This window comes from Diabrotica undecimpunctata, chromosome 2 (genome assembly GCF_040954645.1).
Source record: "Diabrotica undecimpunctata isolate CICGRU chromosome 2, icDiaUnde3, whole genome shotgun sequence".
Lineage (NCBI taxonomy): Eukaryota > Metazoa > Arthropoda > Insecta > Coleoptera > Chrysomelidae > Diabrotica > Diabrotica undecimpunctata.
In genome coordinates this window covers 174,905,218-174,927,045 of record NC_092804.1, presented here as the reverse complement: position 1 = coordinate 174,927,045, position 21,828 = coordinate 174,905,218, and the positions used below count along the sequence as shown (strand labels likewise).

The following is a 21,828-nucleotide window of genomic DNA, read 5'->3' as shown; positions in this document are numbered from 1 at the left end:
CAGTTCTAACATATGAAGAATTGAGTACGGTGCTGGCACAAATAGAAGCATGTATGAACTCGAGACCATTATGTGGGTCATCAGAAGACCCTGAAGGGAAAATAGCCCTGACACCAGCTCACTTCCTTATAGGGAGAGAAATTATATCACCAAATCGGGAAGAAGAGCTTACGACTTATTTGAAGATGCCGACGAGGTGGAGATTAGTGGAGAAAATAAAAAGAGACTTCTGGAAAATTTGGAAACAGGAATACCTGCACCAATTACAACAGAGAAATAGATGGCATAAGGCGCACCCTAACATAAAAGAAGAAGAAATAGTTATAATTAAAGAAGAGGATACACCTCCAGGCAGATGGCCATTAGCGAGGGTAACAGAAACACACCCTGGAGCGGAGGGATTAACCAGAGTAGTAACAGTGAGAAAGGCAAACGGGAAACTGACTAAAAGACCCATACATAAGCTAATACGACTGGAAGAAGAGAAACAGGAAAAGCCGAAAAAGGCAGCAGCACTAAGATGGAAGAAAATACTAGTAGCTATAATGTTTTTAACGATGTTAAAACCCATAAAGGCAGAACCGTATAAAATATATAATCCGGTACCAGGATTTTTCACAGAAGACCTTGGAGAGGTCGTCATAGACCGGGGAACATTTCGAATAAAGGTGTTACTCGAAAAAGGAAGAATTCGAACAGAGCACCAACTAATAGGAAATATGATACAAGGCGTACGAGAACTTTGTCATGAGATAAAAATCGTGAATTGTAAGGATATAATAGAGAAATTGGAGGAAGGACAAAGAAAGGCGGAGTCAGTAAGCGAGGGGCTGACAGTAGAAATAGAAGGAAGGGAAAGAAGAGGAATATTAGGAACAATATTAACCTCAGTATTTGGAGTCAATGACGAAGCCTACAGTAACATTGAAGCATTAGATAATAACCAAAAGGAGCTAATAAAGGAATCACAGCACCAGGCGAAGATAATGTTAGAAACAATAACATCAATCAATCACACAGAGAACAGGATAAACGAGCAAATGAACAAGTTTAACAAAGCACTAATCACAGGTCTACAAGAAATATCTAAAGGACTTAACGAAGTAGAAGACAAAGCACAAAAACTAGAAACCGAATATAGCACGTTACGAATACAAACGATAGCATTACAAGTTATGGACTTCATAAACGAATATACTCAATTTTACGAGGGAATATTAAACCTTCACTATAACCACGGACACTTCATTGATATAGTGAAACCGGGTGAAATAACCAAATTAATAGGGAAAGCAGGGCAGATACTGCCTCAAGGGGTCGAAATACGACGACAACCCATTATAGAAACAGAAGTCAGTCATGACGACAGATATATAACAGTCATCGGCTACTTCATAGTGACAGGGAAAAATAAGTACAGCATGCTCAAAGTCACGGCCATACCACTTAACGTTGAGGGGTCGGTGTTGCGCACATTTGTCGCCCCAAGGAATCTACTGGTCGTAGATTATAACACACTGCACTACTTCGAATTGACCACGGAAGATAGAGAAAGGTGCTTACTGTTGACAAAGGCGCAGATAGCGTGCTCACCAACGGCTATAAGAAACATGGATACCCAACCAAACTGCATACTAGAAGAAATTTATGAGCGATCTAAGAATAGCACATGTCCAGTGGTAGCCAGGACAATACAGACAGCTCAATGGAGTAAGATGGGTACTCCCAACCTCTGGCTAGTTATCACGCCAGTCACGATACACATATCCATTATTTGCGATGGAAATCGGAGCGAAAGAGTACTGGAACGAGTCACATTCCTGAAGCTTTCACCCAAATGTATCGCCCAAACGAAAAATATTACATTACTCCCCACTAGCAGTGGGGTGGACAGAGCAGTGACGAGTTACCTGAAGTCGCCAATCACTCCCGTGGCCCAACTGGTGGCGAGGACACCCCGCAAGTTTAACACGCCTCTAAACACCTACCTTGACATACCAGGAGGAGAGCTACGTCATGTGTTACTTGAGGAGGAGAGTCTGGAACAAGAAATGACGCATACGCAGTGGCGATCGATTCACGAATCTAATTGGCATTATTTTGTGGCCACCGGGATCATTACTATAATGGTAATAATTGGGATACTCACGTTATGGAAGTACCGTCCTGTTGCACGACTATGTCGTTCAGGGAATCCACAAACTCAGACTAACGAACAGGAAGTACCTGTATTAGTTAGTAATCGGCACAACATTGTACGGTCGACTTCCCAAGTTGACATCCCACTTTCCACATTTTCATCCAATTGCCCTAATTTTAATCTAGAGATAGAGTCGGACATTGATAGCTAGGGTACGGTTGGAAGATTTTGATTATTCTTAAACTATTTATAATTTATCATGTTTGAATTTTACTATGTTATGTAATACTTATATGTAAACTTTGAGTATTGACACTTGGGCCAGATTGCCCGATTCCGCAGTATGTCCAATATCAAATCTTCATAATTCATATCCGAAATTGGACAGTATAATTTTATCACCCAGTAGACCGAATGAATCTATTTGTTATTAAATACACACACGTAGTTAATTAGGTTACATACACATTTGGTCAATTATAAATAATAATTTGGACATCAGTCAAAAGTACTGACAAAGTTAAACAATTTACATAAATTAAATACACATATCACGCTAGGTACGCGAAAAATATTGACCCAAATAGAATTTATATAAAACTAATATCTCTTGACTAGAGAAGCATTCAATCGATATTCACTCAACGAACATATAGTCTTCAACGATCAACTTCATCAGTCTCTACTCAAAGTAATCCCGGGTCTACACCCATAGTGTACGTCTCAACAATAAACTCTGCTACTATTATTTGGTGTTTCCATTACAACAGAACGAACATCTTCACTGAGCCAACGAAGGGGAATTTGTTCAGGGCTCGTATTTCCGCTGATTAATTGCTGGTTCTCTATACATCCTCATTATTTCTTAATTCGTTCGTTTTCTCCAAATATTCTCTGCCGTCTTTATTCCTCAGAAGGTTTTTCTGATCATCTTTCTTTCCCAGATCTCTACTTTTTTTTCTTCCTGCTGGTTCATAATCCACGTTTCACTGGCATACATCACTGTGGGTCTGATTACTGTCTCGTAGACTCGCAGTTTAGCTGTTCTTGACACATTTTTGCTTTCAGTAATGAATTAAGTGACCCTATCGCTCTGCTTCACTTCATTAATCTTAGTCTATCTCTTTTTCTTCTTTTCCAGTATTCGTTATTGTTACTCCTAAGTATTCAAATTCTGAAACTTTTTTAAAACTATAGACAGTATCTGCATTTTGACATATTGTTATGTCTCCTCTCATTTCCATATATTGTATTTTTGTTTGGTTTATTATTAATCCGTATCTTTTCGCTTCTTCAAATTTCTGGAAAACTTTTTCTAAATGTTTTTTTGTTCTCGTTAGTATCACCACATCATCCGCGTACGCTATGCACTGTTCCCTGCTATTGAAAATAGTCCTTTTTGTGCTCATATTTGATCTTCTTACGATTTGTTCTAATACTAGGTTGAATAAATTCGTTGGTAGCGGATACTCTTGTTTTAAACCTCTATTCATTGTGAACTATCCTGAAAAGCTTCCTTCCATTGTTATCCTATTCATCGTGTTCCTAAGCCTTATTCTCACTAGCCTTATAAGCTTTTCTGGTATTTCTAATGTACATGGATACATATAGCATCGTTCAATTTAGGGAGTCATATGCTTGTTTAAAATCGATAAAAATAGCATATGTAATCCTAAGTTTTCCTCGTAGTATTCCTAGTAATAATCCTCGTATCTATTATTTTGTATTAATTTTAACATACTTATTTGATCACTAGTTGTTCTTCCTGATTTAAAACCTTTCTGGTATTCTCCAATCACTTTTTTATCATAGTTTATCCTTATAATTTTTGCAACTATTTTATAGACTACTTCTAATAGCGCTTTTTATAGATAGGACAAATAAGAGCGCTATTCCGTTGTTTCGGTATTTCTTAGATATACTACAGGATACAACTTGTAAATACAATACATGTTGGAGACGGCTATCACCGCATTCTCGTTCTCCTCCGCCAATCCTTCCGGTTTAAGGCATGCTCCTCTTCCAAACTTCTCGATTCCACCGCTCTTCTAATTCCTTTATTCCATGAGCGTCGAGATCTACCTCTTTTTCTTCTACCAGGGGGCTTCCATCTGTGAAGTTTTTGGGGCCAACGTTCGTCAGGCAGTTCTCAATAGGTGTCAAACCATTTTAAACCTCTTCCTTCTATTCTGTCAATGACCGTTTTTGTAGCATTCATGTTATTTCTTATAGATTCGTTGGTCTTCCTTTCCAGCCTTGATGTTCTAGCACTTCTTCTCAAATAATCAATTTCAGTTGCCAACAATCTTCTCTTCAGGTTTGCATTAATTGTCCATACTTCAGAGCCATAACAAAGAACTGATTCAACCATGGTTTGCCCTATTCTTTTTTTGTTCCTTTTGGAAATGTTGCGATCTCACCATAAGGAGTTCAGACATCCTACAATTTTACGTCCCTGATTAATTAAGTATTTAATTTAGGTTTTTCCCAAGCCATTCTTATCAATGAGTGCACCTAAATATTTAAATTTTTCCACTTGTTTGATTTCCACGTCTTCGTCTATTAACATTTTAAATCTTGCATCTGAATTGGCAACTAAATATTCTGTTTTCTTCATGCTGACTTGTAACCCCCATTTTACATATTCTCTCTATAGACGCTTTATCATAAATTATCATAAGAATCTTGAGCTAGGACGACTTGGTCATCCGCAAAGTTCAGGGAGAACAGTACGTCATTTCCTACGGGGATTCCCATTCCCTGGCAGTGGTTTTTCCAATTTTGGAGGGCTGCATCAATATATAAATTAAACAGTAAGGGTGACATACTGCATCCTTGCCTTAGTCCTTTAGCTACTTTTATTGGCTCTGATAATCTATTTCCGATTTTTAGGTAAGTAGTGTTATCCCTGTATACTTCTGTGATTATTTCTAAAAGGTATTGACTAATGCCGAGTTGTTGTAAAGCTTGCCACAATTTAAGTCTTGGAACTGTATCATACGCCTTTTATAGGTCGATGAAGGCTAGATGTACTTCGGTACCAACCGCTATTCTTTTTTCTATTAATTGTTGGAGTATAAACAAGTTATCAGTGCAAGATCTACCAGGCGTAAATTTACTTTGGTCTCCTTTTTAATTAGATTTCCTACATCATCTTGTATTTTCCCATTTATTATCTTTTCAAACAATCCCCGAAAGTAGGTAGGACACTTAATCCTCTGTAGCAGTTAGGCTCTTTTCGATTACTCTTTTTAAAGATGGACACTTGGTGAGCGGTTCTTCATTCAGATGGTACTTTAATTTGTTGGCAGCATTGATTAATTAGAAAAGTTAGTCGTTCTATTAGGAGTGGACCATACTGTATTCCTCTCCCATATATTCCAATCTGGACTCTTGGAGTAAATTTTTATAGTGATTTTCCCACTTTTCTATAGGAATTAAATTGCTTAAGGAGTTATGGGTGTTTTTCTTTAGATTAGTGATAGTTCTCCATGCTTCCGTAGTCTGAGAACCACCAATTAAATTTTCAACTTGGGAGATATTTTTGTTCCCAGAAATTGTTTTTTGCTTTTTTCATTTGATTGCGTGCTTCTCAGTTTTTCCTTTGATATTTTTAATTAATGCCTAAACATAAACACGGAAGAACGCCTATTACTCCTTTACCATCAGTTATACGAGGGCAACAAAAAGCAATACACATGCCAGATTATGCCCCTAAACAAAACAACTGCTCCATGAAAACAACAATATTTTGCAAAAAATGTTCAATTTTCTTATGTTTTTCAACTGCAAGACGTTGTGTTGGTGATTTTCACGAAAATGCATAAATTTAATATTTTTAATATTTCAAACATTTACAGAATGTACATTTTTTGGTTATAAGAATGAATCTTGTTCTTGTAATCTCAAAATAAAAGACATCTTAACTCCTTTTATTTTTTTTTTCATTTTTTTACCTTTACTAATCTCGTAATATAGGCAACCAGAGTCCTATGAGAAGGACATTATTTTTGATTTAAAAGATCAACAACCTACATATGTCCTTTATGTAGGACATTAATAAAATCAATATTTTAGGATTAAGATTTTTTTAAACATTTTTTCAGATACTTTTGAAACTTCCTTAAACAAGTCTGAAAGCTAAAAATATTAAATTTAGAAAAAAACATTACTATAGGCAGGAGGTTAAGACTAAAGGTAAAATAGATTGCATTATTTATGAAAATACAAAAAAACAGTTTAAGTGTCATTTAAAACATATACTTATATATTTACTAATTCCCCTAATGCACGACCCAAATTATGTAAATGTAATTAAATGACTGCCTCCAATGTTTATTTTTAAACTTTTTTCGGTAATTATTGCAAAATATTTCGAAGACATTTAAAATTTTTTACATACAAATTGACTAAAAATATTCGAAGTGGTATTTGTTTCATAACCACGTTCCTTATTTATAAATATCGCTGACGTAACTATAATCACTACCTTATTCACCAAAATTGTGATGGAATGCTGTTGGAAGTTACCAAATAATATAATTTCATGTAAGGATGCCATTTATTTCTTAGATTATAACGTTTTTTATTTATTCAGAAAAATTAATTCACAGCACCTTGACCCCCATAAAATATTTAGGGATTAAGTATATGTCTGACAACTGAAAATCGTGAATAGGTGTACATATGTACTTAAAAGTAGTATATAATATAACTAACTAAAAATTAATATTTTGTTACCTGTCAACAGATATACAATGTCAAACGTTTTTCGCGTCACAACAAATTAACAACTAATAGAAAATTAGGTATATTTTTGTTTAATTATGTGAGTTTCACTAAGAGATGCATTAGTTTTGTTAGAAAAATGTATAAAACTGTGAAAAATCATTTAGTTGATGCAACAACTACCTAAGTACCTTTTACCTAATAATGATTACTGTATTTTTTTCTTTCGTGAGAACGTGGAGAAATTAGTAAGCACATATATCAACGTGACTACGCGGAACTGGAAACTGTCAGCAAATTAACTCTTAACAATGGCGTAATCGGAATATCAGTTAAAACAAAAGATAATTATTAGATGTAGTGAATTTGCATGGTGTTCCTTTTAAAACTGTACACGGTGCTATAACACAGTGTGCGAAACATATGTGATTCGTTATTTTGTGTAAGAAAATATCACTGGAATTTATGTATATCGCACTGGCCAAACGTCTTCTCCCCTCGTATCTTTTGATTGGTTATACTTATATAATAGGCGAGCGGTTTACGCCTATAAGAACAGCATAAACCGACTAATTTATTTGCATTTCTAGCAGTTATTATTGTAACCAAACCTTCTTTATTCGATTTTATATATTTTTGGAAGTTCCAATGTATTTTTTTTTATTTTTTCAAGTGGGCCGAGAAAGTTTTCGAGAAAGTTTTCGAGTTATTTGCAATTTTCTGTTGAAAAAATGTCTTAATTAGTGATTTTTCGAATTTTTTTCTAAAAAACTACTAAATAAATTGCAATTCTATGAAAAGCTTTAGAATCCTTTCACCTTCACGTACTGTAAGAATTATAATTTGCTTATATGGAGTTGAAAGGGAGGACCGTACAATTACTGGTCTGGAGATGGGGTAAGCAAATAAATTGAAACGTTTGCGAATGGCTACTCGTGTTTTGGTTAGAGAGCTAGCTTGTGGATAAGGATTCCTTTATTTGAGGGACTGTGAGAAAGTAACTATGAAAAAGAAAATCAAAAAAATACTTACAATAAAAATATCCAAATTTATCAACAATCCTCAATTTAATGAAAATACTACATATCCCTTTTGCCAGTGTATTACTATTCAGAGAATATTAGGTGAATTCCGAGAATATTATAATGGAAATAAAACTCAAATGTTTTGAGAGAAAAATCCTCAGAAGAATCTTTGGACCCTATCACGACCCGAATACTAACCAATACCGAATGAGAACAAATGAGGAGGTCAAACAGCCATATAGGGCTAGCGACATCTTCCAAAAAAATTAAATCTCAACGCTTAAGATGAGCTATCACAGGCTCCTAACTCTTTATTTTATCAAGTCCAATCTGCAACAAATGGTCAAGACAGCTAATTTATTTGAACTTCTTCCAAACTGTGTATTCACCAAATAACAACAACCTTTACGTACCTATCTTTCCATTAAATAGCAACTTTAGTACAAATATTTGTCCTTTTAAGATTGTTATGACTGATATTTTTAATGGCATAAATGAGCTGCCCAATAAGCTTACTGCTGGCCCAGATGGAGTGCCTAATTTTTTATTAAAAGCGTGTGTCTGCACCCTTATAATGCCATTTGTTATATTGTTTATTAGATCTCTGAAAACCTCTATGTTTCCTTCTTCATAAAAAGAAAGTTATGTTGTTCTTATTTTATAAATGGTCAAAAAGACAACATTGAAAATTATCGTAGCATTTGTATACAATCTGCAATTCCTAATTTCTGCGACTGTCTTGGTTATGTAGAGGTTAAATATCTCAATCACAACATGGTTTTCATAGCAAAAAATCCACTGCAACAAACTTGTTTTGCTATCAATCTGATATTCCTATTATCTCGTATGGAAGACCGTAAACAAGTAGATGCAATATACACAGATTTTTCCAAAGCATTTGATCGTGTAGATCACCAAATACTTTTAAGCGAATTAATTGATGTAGGCTTTCATGTTTCATGTGAATGGATTAAAAACTCTACATCTGGTAGAAGTCAAAGAGTTAAGATAGGTTGTCATCTGTCTGACAGTATCTCAGTAACATCTGGAGTTCCTCAAGGAGGCGCTCTTCTCCACTTCTTTTTAATATCTTCGTTAACGACATCACTTTCTGTTTCCTAAATAGCAAATATCCAATGTTGGCAGATGACTTAAAATTTTGGAAAGTTATAGATAGCTTAAAAAATCAAGCCTTGTTACAAGATGACTTAGACCGACTACAAAATTGGTGCAATCAGAACAAACTCCACTTAAATGTAAAAAAATGTTGTTTTATAAGTTTTTCTCGTAATGTTTCGTAATGGAACTAAAACGAGCGATACTATTAATAATCGGCTACAGAATAATGTTTCCTATGTTCGGGATTTGGGTGTTATTTTCGATGAGAAGCTTACTTTCTGTGACCACATAAAATCTCAATAAAGGCATCTCAATTTCAATAAAGGCATCTAAAGTTCTTGGTTTCGTTACTAGGAATTGCAAGTATTTCTCCATTGATCCAACAAGATGAGTGTATTGTTGCTTAGTTAGAACTATTTTGAAATACTGTTCAATTATTTGGTCACCCTATTTTCAGAACAATATTGATTCCATAGAAAGAGTCCAGTATAAATTTTTGAGATATTGTGATTACCATGTCCACACTGCTATTGATAATCGTAATTATTCGCGTATCGAACAACAATTCTTTTTAGCCTCGCTCAAGAACCGTCGTGATATGTCAAGAGCTCTATTTTTATATAAAATCTTACATGGATTTCTTGATTGTCCAAACCCGTTAAGCCAGATTAACTTTAATGTTCCATATCAAGCTCTACGTTACCACAATATTCCTTTCCACAGAACAACCATTCACAGCCTGTTGGATAGATACATGGGGCTATTAAATATTCTCGATTTTGATATTTTCAATATAACTTTGACTCAGTTAAAAAGATCTCTTGCTTTTTGATATGATTTCGGGATTGTTGAATGCGGTACCACGAATGCGGTAAAAAGATAACATATGGTCAGATTTAAGACTAATGGGGCTACCCACCGACCACTCTGTCATGGACGACCGTATGATATGAAAGCAAGTTAAGCAGTCAGCCAAAGCTCACCCAGGTTGTGGTGGTATATTATGAGAAAAATTTGAAATTATTCTAATAGTTATTCACGGATATCCAGTGACAGTGTATTTGTTATAAATATAATACACGTTGTTTAAAATAGCTACTAGCATTTATTTACTTCTGGTCTTCGTATAATAATTTCTTTTATATTCTCATAGAGCAACGTAATTGCTCATAATTGATTCACGAAAGTTACAGCTAAACTTCCGGCGACGGTGGAATATAACAGCACATTTCCGCGGCACCTAACAGACACTCAACGTTTAAGGAAGTCGGGTTCAAAACAGTAGACATTCGATATTATCTAATATATCCGTTCATTTTATTATCGATTGCACTATAATTAATATACAATAAGAAATAATCATAAAATAGTCACTACATACTTTCTATAACATTTTCAAAATTTCGCGTTCAAACGAAAACAGCCGTTTTCAAAATATTAATAAATTTGATCTAGAGGACCAATCCCTAAATATAGTAGTCAAAAATTTTACAATTGTGGAATAAAACCAAAAAGGAAAGGTGACAGGAAAATAGCCTTAGAACAATAATATGACTTCATATTACAATTAACTGCTAACTAGTCCAGAGAAATATTAATCCCGAATCTAGGCACCAGGCCAGGTGTCTGATAAGTTTTTGAGTTATGTGGACCTCGATAACCAAAACCTCTATGTTTCCAGCAGTAGATTCCGCGGATTTTTTAAATTATTAACAATTTGAGGTCAAAATGCATATTTTTAAGTATATATTCGTCTACCAGTAAAAAGTAAAGCATTTTAAATCAAATTTTATTACATTATCTGATAAAACACGTTTAAAGCTCTAAAATGGCGATTCATGAATGTTGTTTTACTATTGTTTTACAAAGAATACTGTAAAAAACCTAAGAACTCTTAGTTTTCTATAAATGTTAATAACTTTTATAAAAAATAATCCTACAACCTTGATTTTGCGTGGAAAGTTGGGTCATCATCATCATTCTGGCTTTACACCCCTGCGTGGGTCCTAGCCTCCTCAAGAATTTCTCTCCAGTTTTTCCAGAATTTTCTATCCATCGCCTTTCTTCGCAACGTACGCATTCCCATATTTCTCATGTCTTCATCGATGTTATCATTGTTCTGGGTCTTTCCATTCTTCTCTGACCAATGGGTCTCTCAAGAAGCGTTTTTCTACCTGGCTCATTTTGTTCCATCCGCATTACATGACCTATCCACCTCAGACTTCCTATCTTAACATGTTTTACGCTATCTGGTTCCTGGTATATTCTATAAAGTTCGAAGTTGTATCGTCTTCTCCACACACCATTGTCATTCACTGTCCCATAGATTCGCCTTAGTACTTTTCCTTCGAAACATCCTAACATGTTTTCATTACTTTTTGTTAGAGTCCAGGTCTCTGAACCATATGTTAGAACTGGGCGTATTATTGTTTATTATTTTTTAAATTCATAACTGGTTTGTTTACAATAATTAAGAGAAATTAAAAGATCAAGAACTTAAGTTTTAACGTAAGAAGTTTGACAAAAATTGCCTTGAATGAAGTCGTGCACAAAGCTTTAAAATGTAGAGCTCCAATTCGATCAGCTTGGAGTAGTGGAGGGGGAAACTCAAGATATTAACTATATCTCCGACTCTTGCTAATGAATTTTGATTTTTCTTTTTCTAATTGGTAAGTATGTACTCTTTCCACACATAACGAATATGCCCTTTGTTAATAAATTTAATATTAAATTAACCATGGTAATTTTTTTTACATTTTATGGAACGAATTTTAATGGAAAATATAGGAATAGATCATTAACACTTTAATTTACAACGAATTGTTCCAAATAATTGATAATTGTTAAATTTTATGTAAACAAAACAAGCTACTCTATATAAATTGCGTTGATTCCCTATCTTATATACTAAAACGCTAAGCCCTTTTCTTGTCCACCACTTTACTCAAAAACCATATTAGATAATTAAAATATTTTTTCGGAATATTATTAGTATTACGTATGAGATTGTCAAGATATACTTTTGGTACAAAAATTCACTTCCGGTTTTAAGATGACCGGAAGTTAAAATTTACTTTAAGTTTTAGACCCCACAATGTATATATGGATCGAAAGGTCTCGTCGAGACGAATCTAAATATGTACTTCCGGTTGCGATCCGACACCGGAAGTGACACGAAACGCGCATAAAACGTCAAGATAAAGCAAATCTGACACCGGATTCGTGATCAGCATGCAAAATTAACTGCTAAATGATAACATTGTAACAAAAAACATTGTTTTCGACGAAATATTTCGTGATATTTAATACACTTTTTACTTGCATTATTATTGATGAATGTTATGTATATTCTTGCTTATATTGTTTGTATTGATCTCTTAATTTTTCTCGCAAAATAAAAATGTCATTTAAAAAACTCGATGTCGAGTTGGTCCGCTAGTTGATTTTATTTCAATATTTTTTTGTATCATACTAAATTTATGACACATCTCTATTTTTGTATTCTTACAATATATACCTCAAAGACTGCGAACCAAAGTGTTTAATTCCTGTATCCTATCTGTACTTACATCTATGGAGCTCAAACCTGGACATTCACTAAAATAATCATGGAGAAAATCAGAAAAACTCAGAGAGCTATGGAACGACAAATGCTGGGTATCTCACTCAAAGACCATAAAACCAATGAAGATAACCAATGAACCAATAGAACAAAAGTAAAAGATGCTGTCGAACAGGCAGCTAAACTGAAATGGAAATGGGCTGGACACAACGAACATCTTAAGGATGGTCGATGGAATTAAGAAATCGGGAATTGGCGGCCATATGAAGTCAAAAGACCACGAGGAAGACCGCAACTGCGCTGGAGCGACGATATTAAAATAACTGCAGAACCAATGTGGGAACGTTCTACAAACAGAGATAAATGGCGAGAATTAGGAGAGGCCTATATTCGGCAATCCGAATAGAGAGAAGGGCTTAAAAAATATATTATACAGTAAAAATATTTGAAACTTTATATTTGTGTCTGTTGTATTGTAAGATCACCTACAACGATTACATTGATATAATTGTTAGTGATATTCATGATGTAGTTCCTTCTGATAATGTAAGGTGTACAATAACCCACGCGTTTTCTCGCCAAAATGAAATACAACACTTACCACTAGTACTCTGGTTATCCAAGGTGTTAAATCTAGAGTCAGGAGCGTCAGGACTTTCTGGACTGGGAGGATGATCCGAGCCGATTCCAGAACTGCCACCACTACTTTCAATTCTCCTTCCTTTAACATTTGGACCTACGATATTGGCATTGAGGCATCGTCGTAATTCGATTCCCGTCAGATTGCCTTTTGTTCTGTGGACGGTGTCGTAATCGCGAGGGGGCAGAAGGATAGGAGAACTCTTCTTGCCGAGTTTTGCCCGTAATTCGGCAGCTACTGAATCGTAGAGGGTTGTTACTCGAGTTGTTTCGCCAACATACCTGAAAAAAAATATTACTTGATCAACTATCATATCTTTTACTGAATTTATTTTAGTGGCATTGTGGCAATATACGGTTCCGAGTAATTAATTATCTGTAAAAAAGTCTTAAAGAAATAGCTCATTTAAGAAATGTTGTATCAAAATGCCTAATAAAAGAAAGGACGAAGAAAGAAATCAAGAAAGAAGAAAGGAAGATTTGAAATAAGGGTATGAAAATATCCATAGTTGAGATGCAATAAGTTCGTTCTCGATTACATTGCTACTGAAGAAAACTGTGGATATTTCATTGTATTACTGAGTCAAAAACATACTATCTGCAGTACCAGTATACTAGCTATCCATTATACAAACAACGCAATGTACAAGTAAGCCATTACGAAAATTTTGAGACTTTATACGAATTAAAAAAAAGTTAAAGTATTGTCTCTTGGAGTGATATTATTCCTTAACAACGCCAGATCCAAGGACTTGCTCTTTAGATATAAAATCGTAACCAAAGTTTAATATCATCTATTAAACAATTGATTTATTGCCTCGTTTAAATAACCCTAATTTTCTCAAATATTCTTATTGCATGGTGTAGCCTACATTTATTTGATTGCCAGACGCTGTTGAGTAAGCTGTAACAATCATATGTGTAATAAGACTTAAAGCGTGCAGCTTTACCTCGTAATTCATTTATAAAAGCACGTTACAGATCAGAGTAGGAGTAGTCGGTAAAAACGAAGCCGGAGGTTCTAACTCTTTGAGTCAATAAAAACCGGGTAAGTGTCAATAAAACGGTGAATATTGGGTTTGGTGGTTTTACTTACATCCAGAATTTCATTTCGCTCCTGATCAAAATTCCCGTTTATGGTCCTTCGAGTCGGATCTTGACCTCGTAATGTATTTATAAAAGCACGTAACAAACTAGTGGAAGGAGTAGTCAGTCCTTCCGACTAGCCAAGCCAAAAACCAAGCCACTTCCACTTCCAAAAACCAAGCCAGAGGTCCTAACGCTTCAAGTAATTAAAAACCGGGTTAGTGTCAATAAAACGGTCCATATTGGGTTTGGATCCAGAACTTCATTTCGCTCCTAATCAAAAATCCTGTACAAAGTGTGGGTCGCGACCTCCTGAGGGGTTTCGTAAAAGAGCTGAAGGAGTCGCGAAATTATTTAACCAAACGAAACTTTTTTTACAAGGATGTTTATTTTCTGGCTTAAATAAAACATGCCAAATAAAAAATATAACGCCCTAATTATCATAATGTTATTGCCGTTTATTTACTAACATAAACTTGACTACTTCGTAAAACATAAATAGATGGCGAAAGTAAAAACATTTTTCTTTATTAAACAACCGTACCAAGTCTTAGACAATATATTAGATCTTCCTCTTTACTTAACAATATTATTAAATGAAGACTTAAGAACAAAAGAGTCGCTAACTATTCCTTTTGTCAAAAGGGTTTCTCGATCTGAGACAGTTTGGAAAACACTGTTCTATTCTATTACTAAAAATTAGAAAGAACTTTAAATAACCCCATTAAAAGCAAGGTTTTAACTTAAATAATTAATAAAATTAACAAATATTTTTATCTGCAAACGGTTAAAAAACAGTTTTTTTTACTAGCTGAAATAATTTAAAAATGATGTAATTAACGAAAGACGGTATAGTTTTTGTTTTAAATAATGAGTTATTTTTTCAGTCATGGTAACATGACATACTTTATATTATTAGTTTGTGCATTCCGGCAACAATTATATTAATTGTTTACTCGTAAAAATTGTACGCTTGAATTATGCCTTTTTTAGTATAGAGGTTGTTATAATATAAAAATAATTATAATATAAAAATATTTTAACCCCAATATTTTCACGCCAAAATATGACATAAAATTCAAATCAATTAATCATTAGTCTCTAATAATCACCGTATGCAGTGTATACGCGTCTGTATGCTTTATAATGGATCAGATCTCTCATTGTACGCTGAACGAAGCGTACAATACAACTATTAGTCCAGTGACCAGGACTCTTTTGGCAGGCTCCAGAACTAAAATCTTTGGCAATGAAACTGTGTACTATGTTTGGCTCAACTTATGTGTGCGAAGCCGCTTTTTCAAAAATGAACTTTATTAAAAATCGGTACAGATCTCGGTTGACAGATGAACATCTCGGCTTTCTAATGAGAATCAGTTGTACTAATCTTACTCCAAATTTCAGACAGGTTGTATTGAATTTTATTGTAGTCATTAATTTTGAATTTAATTAAACTAATGTACCCCTTCCTAAACGAGGTGACCTAGGTAGTTGAAACGTGGTTTCAACTACCTAACCAGGATGATCTCCTGAGAGGGGGTTACAACTACTGGAGGGTGTAGTGCTAAGTGTCCGGACCGCGGAAGTGTAGTAGGTTTTTGAAACGGACCCTTAGAGAATATAATTGGTGACCCCTGCAATAGACCACCGACGATTCGGAGTAAATACAAGCTCAGGTAGACTTTAAATGTGATTTAGATTTAGGAAGAATTACTCCTTAATCGGTGGCCAAGCTGACGCAGCAATTTGTCGCCAAACCACTCGTTGGAAATAAATAAAGGTCCTTATGGGACTTGGAATTATTTTACGAGAGTTGGCAGTACGAAGTGAGCGTGATTGCAAGAGTAAATAAAAGAACCGAAGGGACTTACAATTACTCCGCAATCCAGGGATATAACTCTGCCTGCGGTCCTATACCTCGAGGAGTGTAAACTTGGTTACACGCTGAGGCTTGAGCGGCCGGCATCTCTTTGAGAACTGAACTCGAACTGAACTGACGGTAGCACCTTTATGATGACAGAGCCTCCGGTGAGCTTCTCGCTGAGTGTAAGCCAAAGACACATAACTCCACGAGCAAGAGGTTGGAATCGAAAAACCTTCGTTCCTCCTCCAGAGCGGCGGTCGGAAACCCTCCTGAAACTCGAAATAATATCGAGGATGAACCGACCGACCAAAAAATATTTTCGCATCGACGAAAGCCAACAAAATCTTCTTCTTTCCGCGTCTTCTTTTCGGGAGGCGTAGCTTATGTAGGAGGAGCTTTTTGGATGTGGCTCCAGGAACAAGTTATGCGGTTCTAGGCGTTCGGTTCGTAACAGTGTGTGCACTTTAAAAATGCTTTGCGGCATTAAAACATATATTAAGACATACTAATAATACTTAAAGTTCTTTGTATTGGATCATACAATATGGCTATGTAACTTTATTTGCTATAATCTAAAGTTTTAATAGCTAAAAAATCTTATAAACAAATTATATGCCTTTTTTTAATAAAAACTTTTCGTTTATAATTGTTGTAACTTTGGTATAAATTATATTTCGATTATAATTAATGTTTGGTTTTAAAGCTGGTAGATTTTCCTGTAATTTGATCTATTATATAGTTATTTTACTCAAATTGGGGCCGAGTTACAAATGAAAAATCGCACAAATACCGTAATTTTTCAAGATCTGCGGTTCTAATTATTGGATCAAGGTTTACTAAACATCATTTTGTAGGGTTCTTTTTAAAGGAATATATTGCAATGTGTAGAAATTATTTATATTTGTTAGTTTACGAAATATTATTATTTAAACAATTAAATTGTTTCTAACAAAGTCCGTCACTTACGACTCAAAATCAAGTTTTAAATTAGAATTTAGTGGATCTAAACACACGATAAGAACACACTCTGAAACTCCGTGGACTTAGATTGGCCACAAAACAGCCCTGGTCCCTAGACTAGACGCGACGTACGGTGTAACGCTATACGCGGCGTACGGCGTTTATTGGAGAACACCGCCTTAGACTTAAATTGCTCCCTAATGAGTTGTAGACTCTTTGTTCGATAATAATTACTCATTCAACAATACACAAGAGCACAGTTTTGCAACAGCGTCTTCGACGAACTAAAGTAATACCTTTTTGTCTCTATTTTATACAAGAAATTATAAAAGATAGCCATCCATACATAAAATGTAAATAAACAAGCATTGACGGTTTAAGCTAAAATTGCACGCGTTAGTGGCAAGAAAGACAAGTTCACTTTAACATAAGTTTTAAATATAAAATATTCTTCACAAATTGTTTAATATTGCTACGCCACTGACGCGTGCATTCTGGTTTAAACCCCCAATACTTGCTTATTTGCATTTTATGTTGGATAGTTATATTATTTTTTAAATTTGTTGCTATTCCACGAAATATTGGAATAGCTGGCCAATGCATTTGAAATCAGCTATAATTATTATGTCATTATGTTTAGAAATAACTAATATATTTTAATTTCAACTTACCTCTCCTCGCTGCTCTCGCTCTCTCTCGTGCTAGTACCTGTGTCACTCCCGATACTACTATCCACTTTCTTCAACTCCTTTTGAGGTTTTAGTCTACCCTCTATTTCGGCAAACTTCTTTTGGTTCTCTGGTCGCTCAATCAGAGTTTGCAGCTGATTTTTTAACAAGGTAGCAGTTTCTAAGCTATCACATCTGTAGGCATGAACGTGCAATGGACATTTTGTGACCGGATTGAACAGTAATAAAATGCAAGCTATGACATCCTCCTGTTGATACACGCAAGTGATGGTATTGTGTGGTATAAAATGTTTGATGGTTTCGTGTTTGGGTTTTGAGTTTTTCTGGTTTTGCGAAACGACGTTTTGAATAATTTTCAATCCTTTGTGAGAAACTTGCAACGTTACTTTAAAAGGTTCTATATCTTTTTCCCGGTCCTCCAAATGCTTTATAACCGGCACGATAAACTCAGTACCTCTTAGACCCTTAGATTCTTTTGCTCCGAGAAACCAGACATAGTAACTCGACTTTTTTACGTCCTTGCGCAATTTGAGGGCCATTGGTTTATTTACTTTTCTGGCATATTTTTAAATGTAGAGGAATATCATCTATATGGCACTAGTTTGGAGAAGTAGATCGTTGGAGTGACTAGGTTATTTCATATTAAAGAATTCCGTACCCAAATGCCCAAACAGCATCTGAAAAAATATAAAAAATATATTAAAACAATGTTCATAATGATGTAATGTTTAAAATGCAAATTTCTACAGTAAAACTTCTTTTTCTCCATACTTGGAAAATATGTGGAATTCTATAAGGTGATTATTAACTAAGTGGTAGAGCAAACATACAATTTTTTAAATGGGACACGCTATATATTTTTCATATTTATATTCCTCTCATAATTCTTGATCTTATAATATTGGGCTTTGCATTACTATATCCATCTACATCCATCCATCATCCATCCATCATCTACATCAAAACTGATATTAAATTCAAAACATTAGATGTCTCTAACTTTAGTGAAGAAATGGTGTGTGAGTGCTGTGCGATTTCTCTGTTTATAGCCAATAGGAAAATTTGTGTTATTAGTGTTTATCGTTCGCCATCAGGAGAAGTTCAGAGTTTTTTGTGTAAATTACATAATATATTGGAGCTATGCATTAAGTCATATCATGATATTTATATTTGTGGGGATCTAAACATTGATTATCTTGTCATGTCTAATAATAAGCAATCTTTTAACGAGTTTTTAGTAAGTTATAATCTGAGAGTCACATCTGAGGCTCCTACAAGAGTTTTCGTAGATAAAGTAGGTAAAACATCATCTACAAAATTGGATTACATATTGACAAATATCGAACCACATCTTTATAAATCAAATGTGTTCGAGGGTCACTTCAGTGACCATAAAGTATTTTCACTTAGTGTAAATTTGCAAGCCAATAAAGTATCGAAAAAAGATAAAAAACCCATCAGTTACAGGGATATGTCAGATGAAAATATGCGGATGTTTAAAGCAGGGATTTCTTCTACAGTTTTTGATGAAGTTTATTCACAATTGAATGCTGAATATGCCACAAATTCATTTGTTAGCATTTTAGATTACAATCTAAATTTATATTGTCCAATAAAAACACGATATAAAGCACACAAAACAAATAAGGCTACATGGGTAACAAATGAGGTAAGACACGCTAGTGGAAAACTATAAAATCTACACTGGATAGCAAAAAATATAGGGAGTCTCGAGTCTCAAGATACCTATAAAAAGGCAAAAAAAGAATATAATTCTCCATTAATAAATACTAAAAAAAACTTTCATAGTGACTTAATTAATCAATCTTACAATATACCAAAAACAATTTGGAATTTAGTAAACAGTGAAACTAGTAGGCAAAAGAACAGGTCTGATATTATTCTACATTATGATAATAAAATTATTACCAAGTCTTGTGATATTGCTAATTCGTTTGTCTCATATTTTGCTACAATTACAGAATACAATCTTCAAACTCATTTTGGCACATCGTTACCTTCTTCTTGTACTACCTCAAAAATGTGTAACAAAACATTTTTCTTTTTACCCGTAACTCCAATTGAAATAAAAAATGCAATCGATCAACTAAAAAATAAGCCTAGTACTGGTATTGATAACATATCTGTAAAAATAATAAAACTGATAAGTGATCATATATCGATTCCTTTAACCCATTTAGTTAATCTCTCAATAACAACCAGCCAATTTCCATCCATATTTAAAATGGCAAAAGTTATTCCAATCTTCAAAAAGAATGACCCTCATGATATTTCAAATTATAGACCAGTATCTGTCCTTAGCATAATTTCAAAAGTAATAGAGAAGGTTGTATACAACAGAATGTTAAATTTTATAGAAGAATACAATTTATTAACTCCAACCCAACACGGCTTTAGATCAAAAAAGTCAACACTTACGGCTGCATGCAGCTTGTTTGAGCGTATTTATGATGAATTAGATAGTAGAAACCACGTGGCAGGACTATTTTTTGATCTATCACGTGCTTTTGACTGCTTAGACATAACATTTATTCGCAATAAATTATATAACGTTATACACGACAAATAAAGGAGTACCACAGGGATCCGTGCTGGGACCATTATTATTCCTAATTTTTATTAATGACCTACCAGATCACATAAGGGCACTTATAATATCAATGTTTGCTGATGATACCTCGTTAATAGTCTCTGCACGTACACTAGAGGAATTAAAAATGACAATGAAGACTGTCGTTGACTGCTTTATACGCTGGTGTAATACCAACAGACTAATATTAAACATTGACAAGACGCAAATTATTTATTTTCATTCATACAACTCATCTAAATATGACTATATCTTAACCATCCATGATAGAAACAATATGTTATCTTCCACTCACTCTACAAAGTTTTTGGGTGTATTCATTGATTGTAATCTCAAATGGTCAGAGCAAGTGAATTCAGTGAACATGAAATTGAATAAAGCTTTTTATGCTATATCTAGAATTAAAAACACACTACCCATCTCAGCATTAATGAACGTATATTATAGCCTTGCTTACAGCCACATGTGCTACAATGTAATTTTGTGGGGGAACTCAGTAGATAGTAACAAAGTGTTCATTAACCAAAAAAAAATTATCCGTAAAATTTTTAATTTGGATTATCAACAGTCTTGTAAACCAGTTTTTATTAAACATCAAATTTTAACTTTCTACTGCCTATATATCTATAAATGTTTACTTTATGTCAAAGAGGAAATCAATTCATTTCCAGTAAATTCAGACAATCACTACTACAATACAAGAAGTGCTGAATCTTTACGAGTTTCTAAACACAGAACATCCAAATTTCAAAATTGCTTCAGATATATGGGACTGACCTTATACAATCATTTGGCAAAAACTGTGAAAGAAATACCACTTATCTCTAAATTTAAAAAAAATGTTAAAAATTTACTCTTAAGAAAAGCATATTATTCTATAAATGAATATCTTGAGGACATACTGCAATAGCTTCATATTTTACTTGTAAAAATGTTATTTTATATATTTTATGTTTTGTCAATTTTTTTTTACACTGTGAATATTGTATTATACACATTAATGTTTTTTTATACCAAATTCTGTAGTGACGTATCCTATACATTTATTTTGAATGTCTTAAAGGATCAATAAAGATGACTATGACTATACAGAGTATTTAACAAGTTATGACCATTTTTATTTCGAAATCCCTGTGAAATCAACACCATGTATATAAAGAAGTAATGCATAAACAATTATTTATTTTATATTATAAGGTAAACAATATATTGTAGTTTTTAAATTGAGTTTAATTGAAATCATTGACTAAAATTTATATACAGGGTGAACTGCAAAACTAAATTACGATTTTCTCAATTTTTCTAAAAACACCCTGTATATATATTATATGTATATATATATATATATATATATATATATATATATATATATATATATATGTATGTATACGAAAACTCCTTATGC

At 33.9% G+C, this 21,828-nt stretch overlaps 1 protein-coding gene across 1 annotated transcript in view; it reads right to left on the bottom strand.

Annotated features, from left to right (window-relative positions):
• LOC140435261 (uncharacterized) overlaps nt 1–21,828 on the bottom strand; it is a 161,928-nt gene that overhangs the window by 18,998 nt on the left and 121,102 nt on the right. The window contains exons 2-3 of the mRNA XM_072524078.1: nt 17,795–18,489; nt 13,176–13,495 (exon numbers count right to left, since the gene is read on the bottom strand). Of these exons, the coding sequence (XP_072380179.1) occupies nt 13,176–13,495; nt 17,795–18,351 (877 nt within the window). The 5' untranslated portion in view covers nt 18,352–18,489. The remainder of the gene's footprint in view (nt 1–13,175; nt 13,496–17,794; nt 18,490–21,828) is intronic.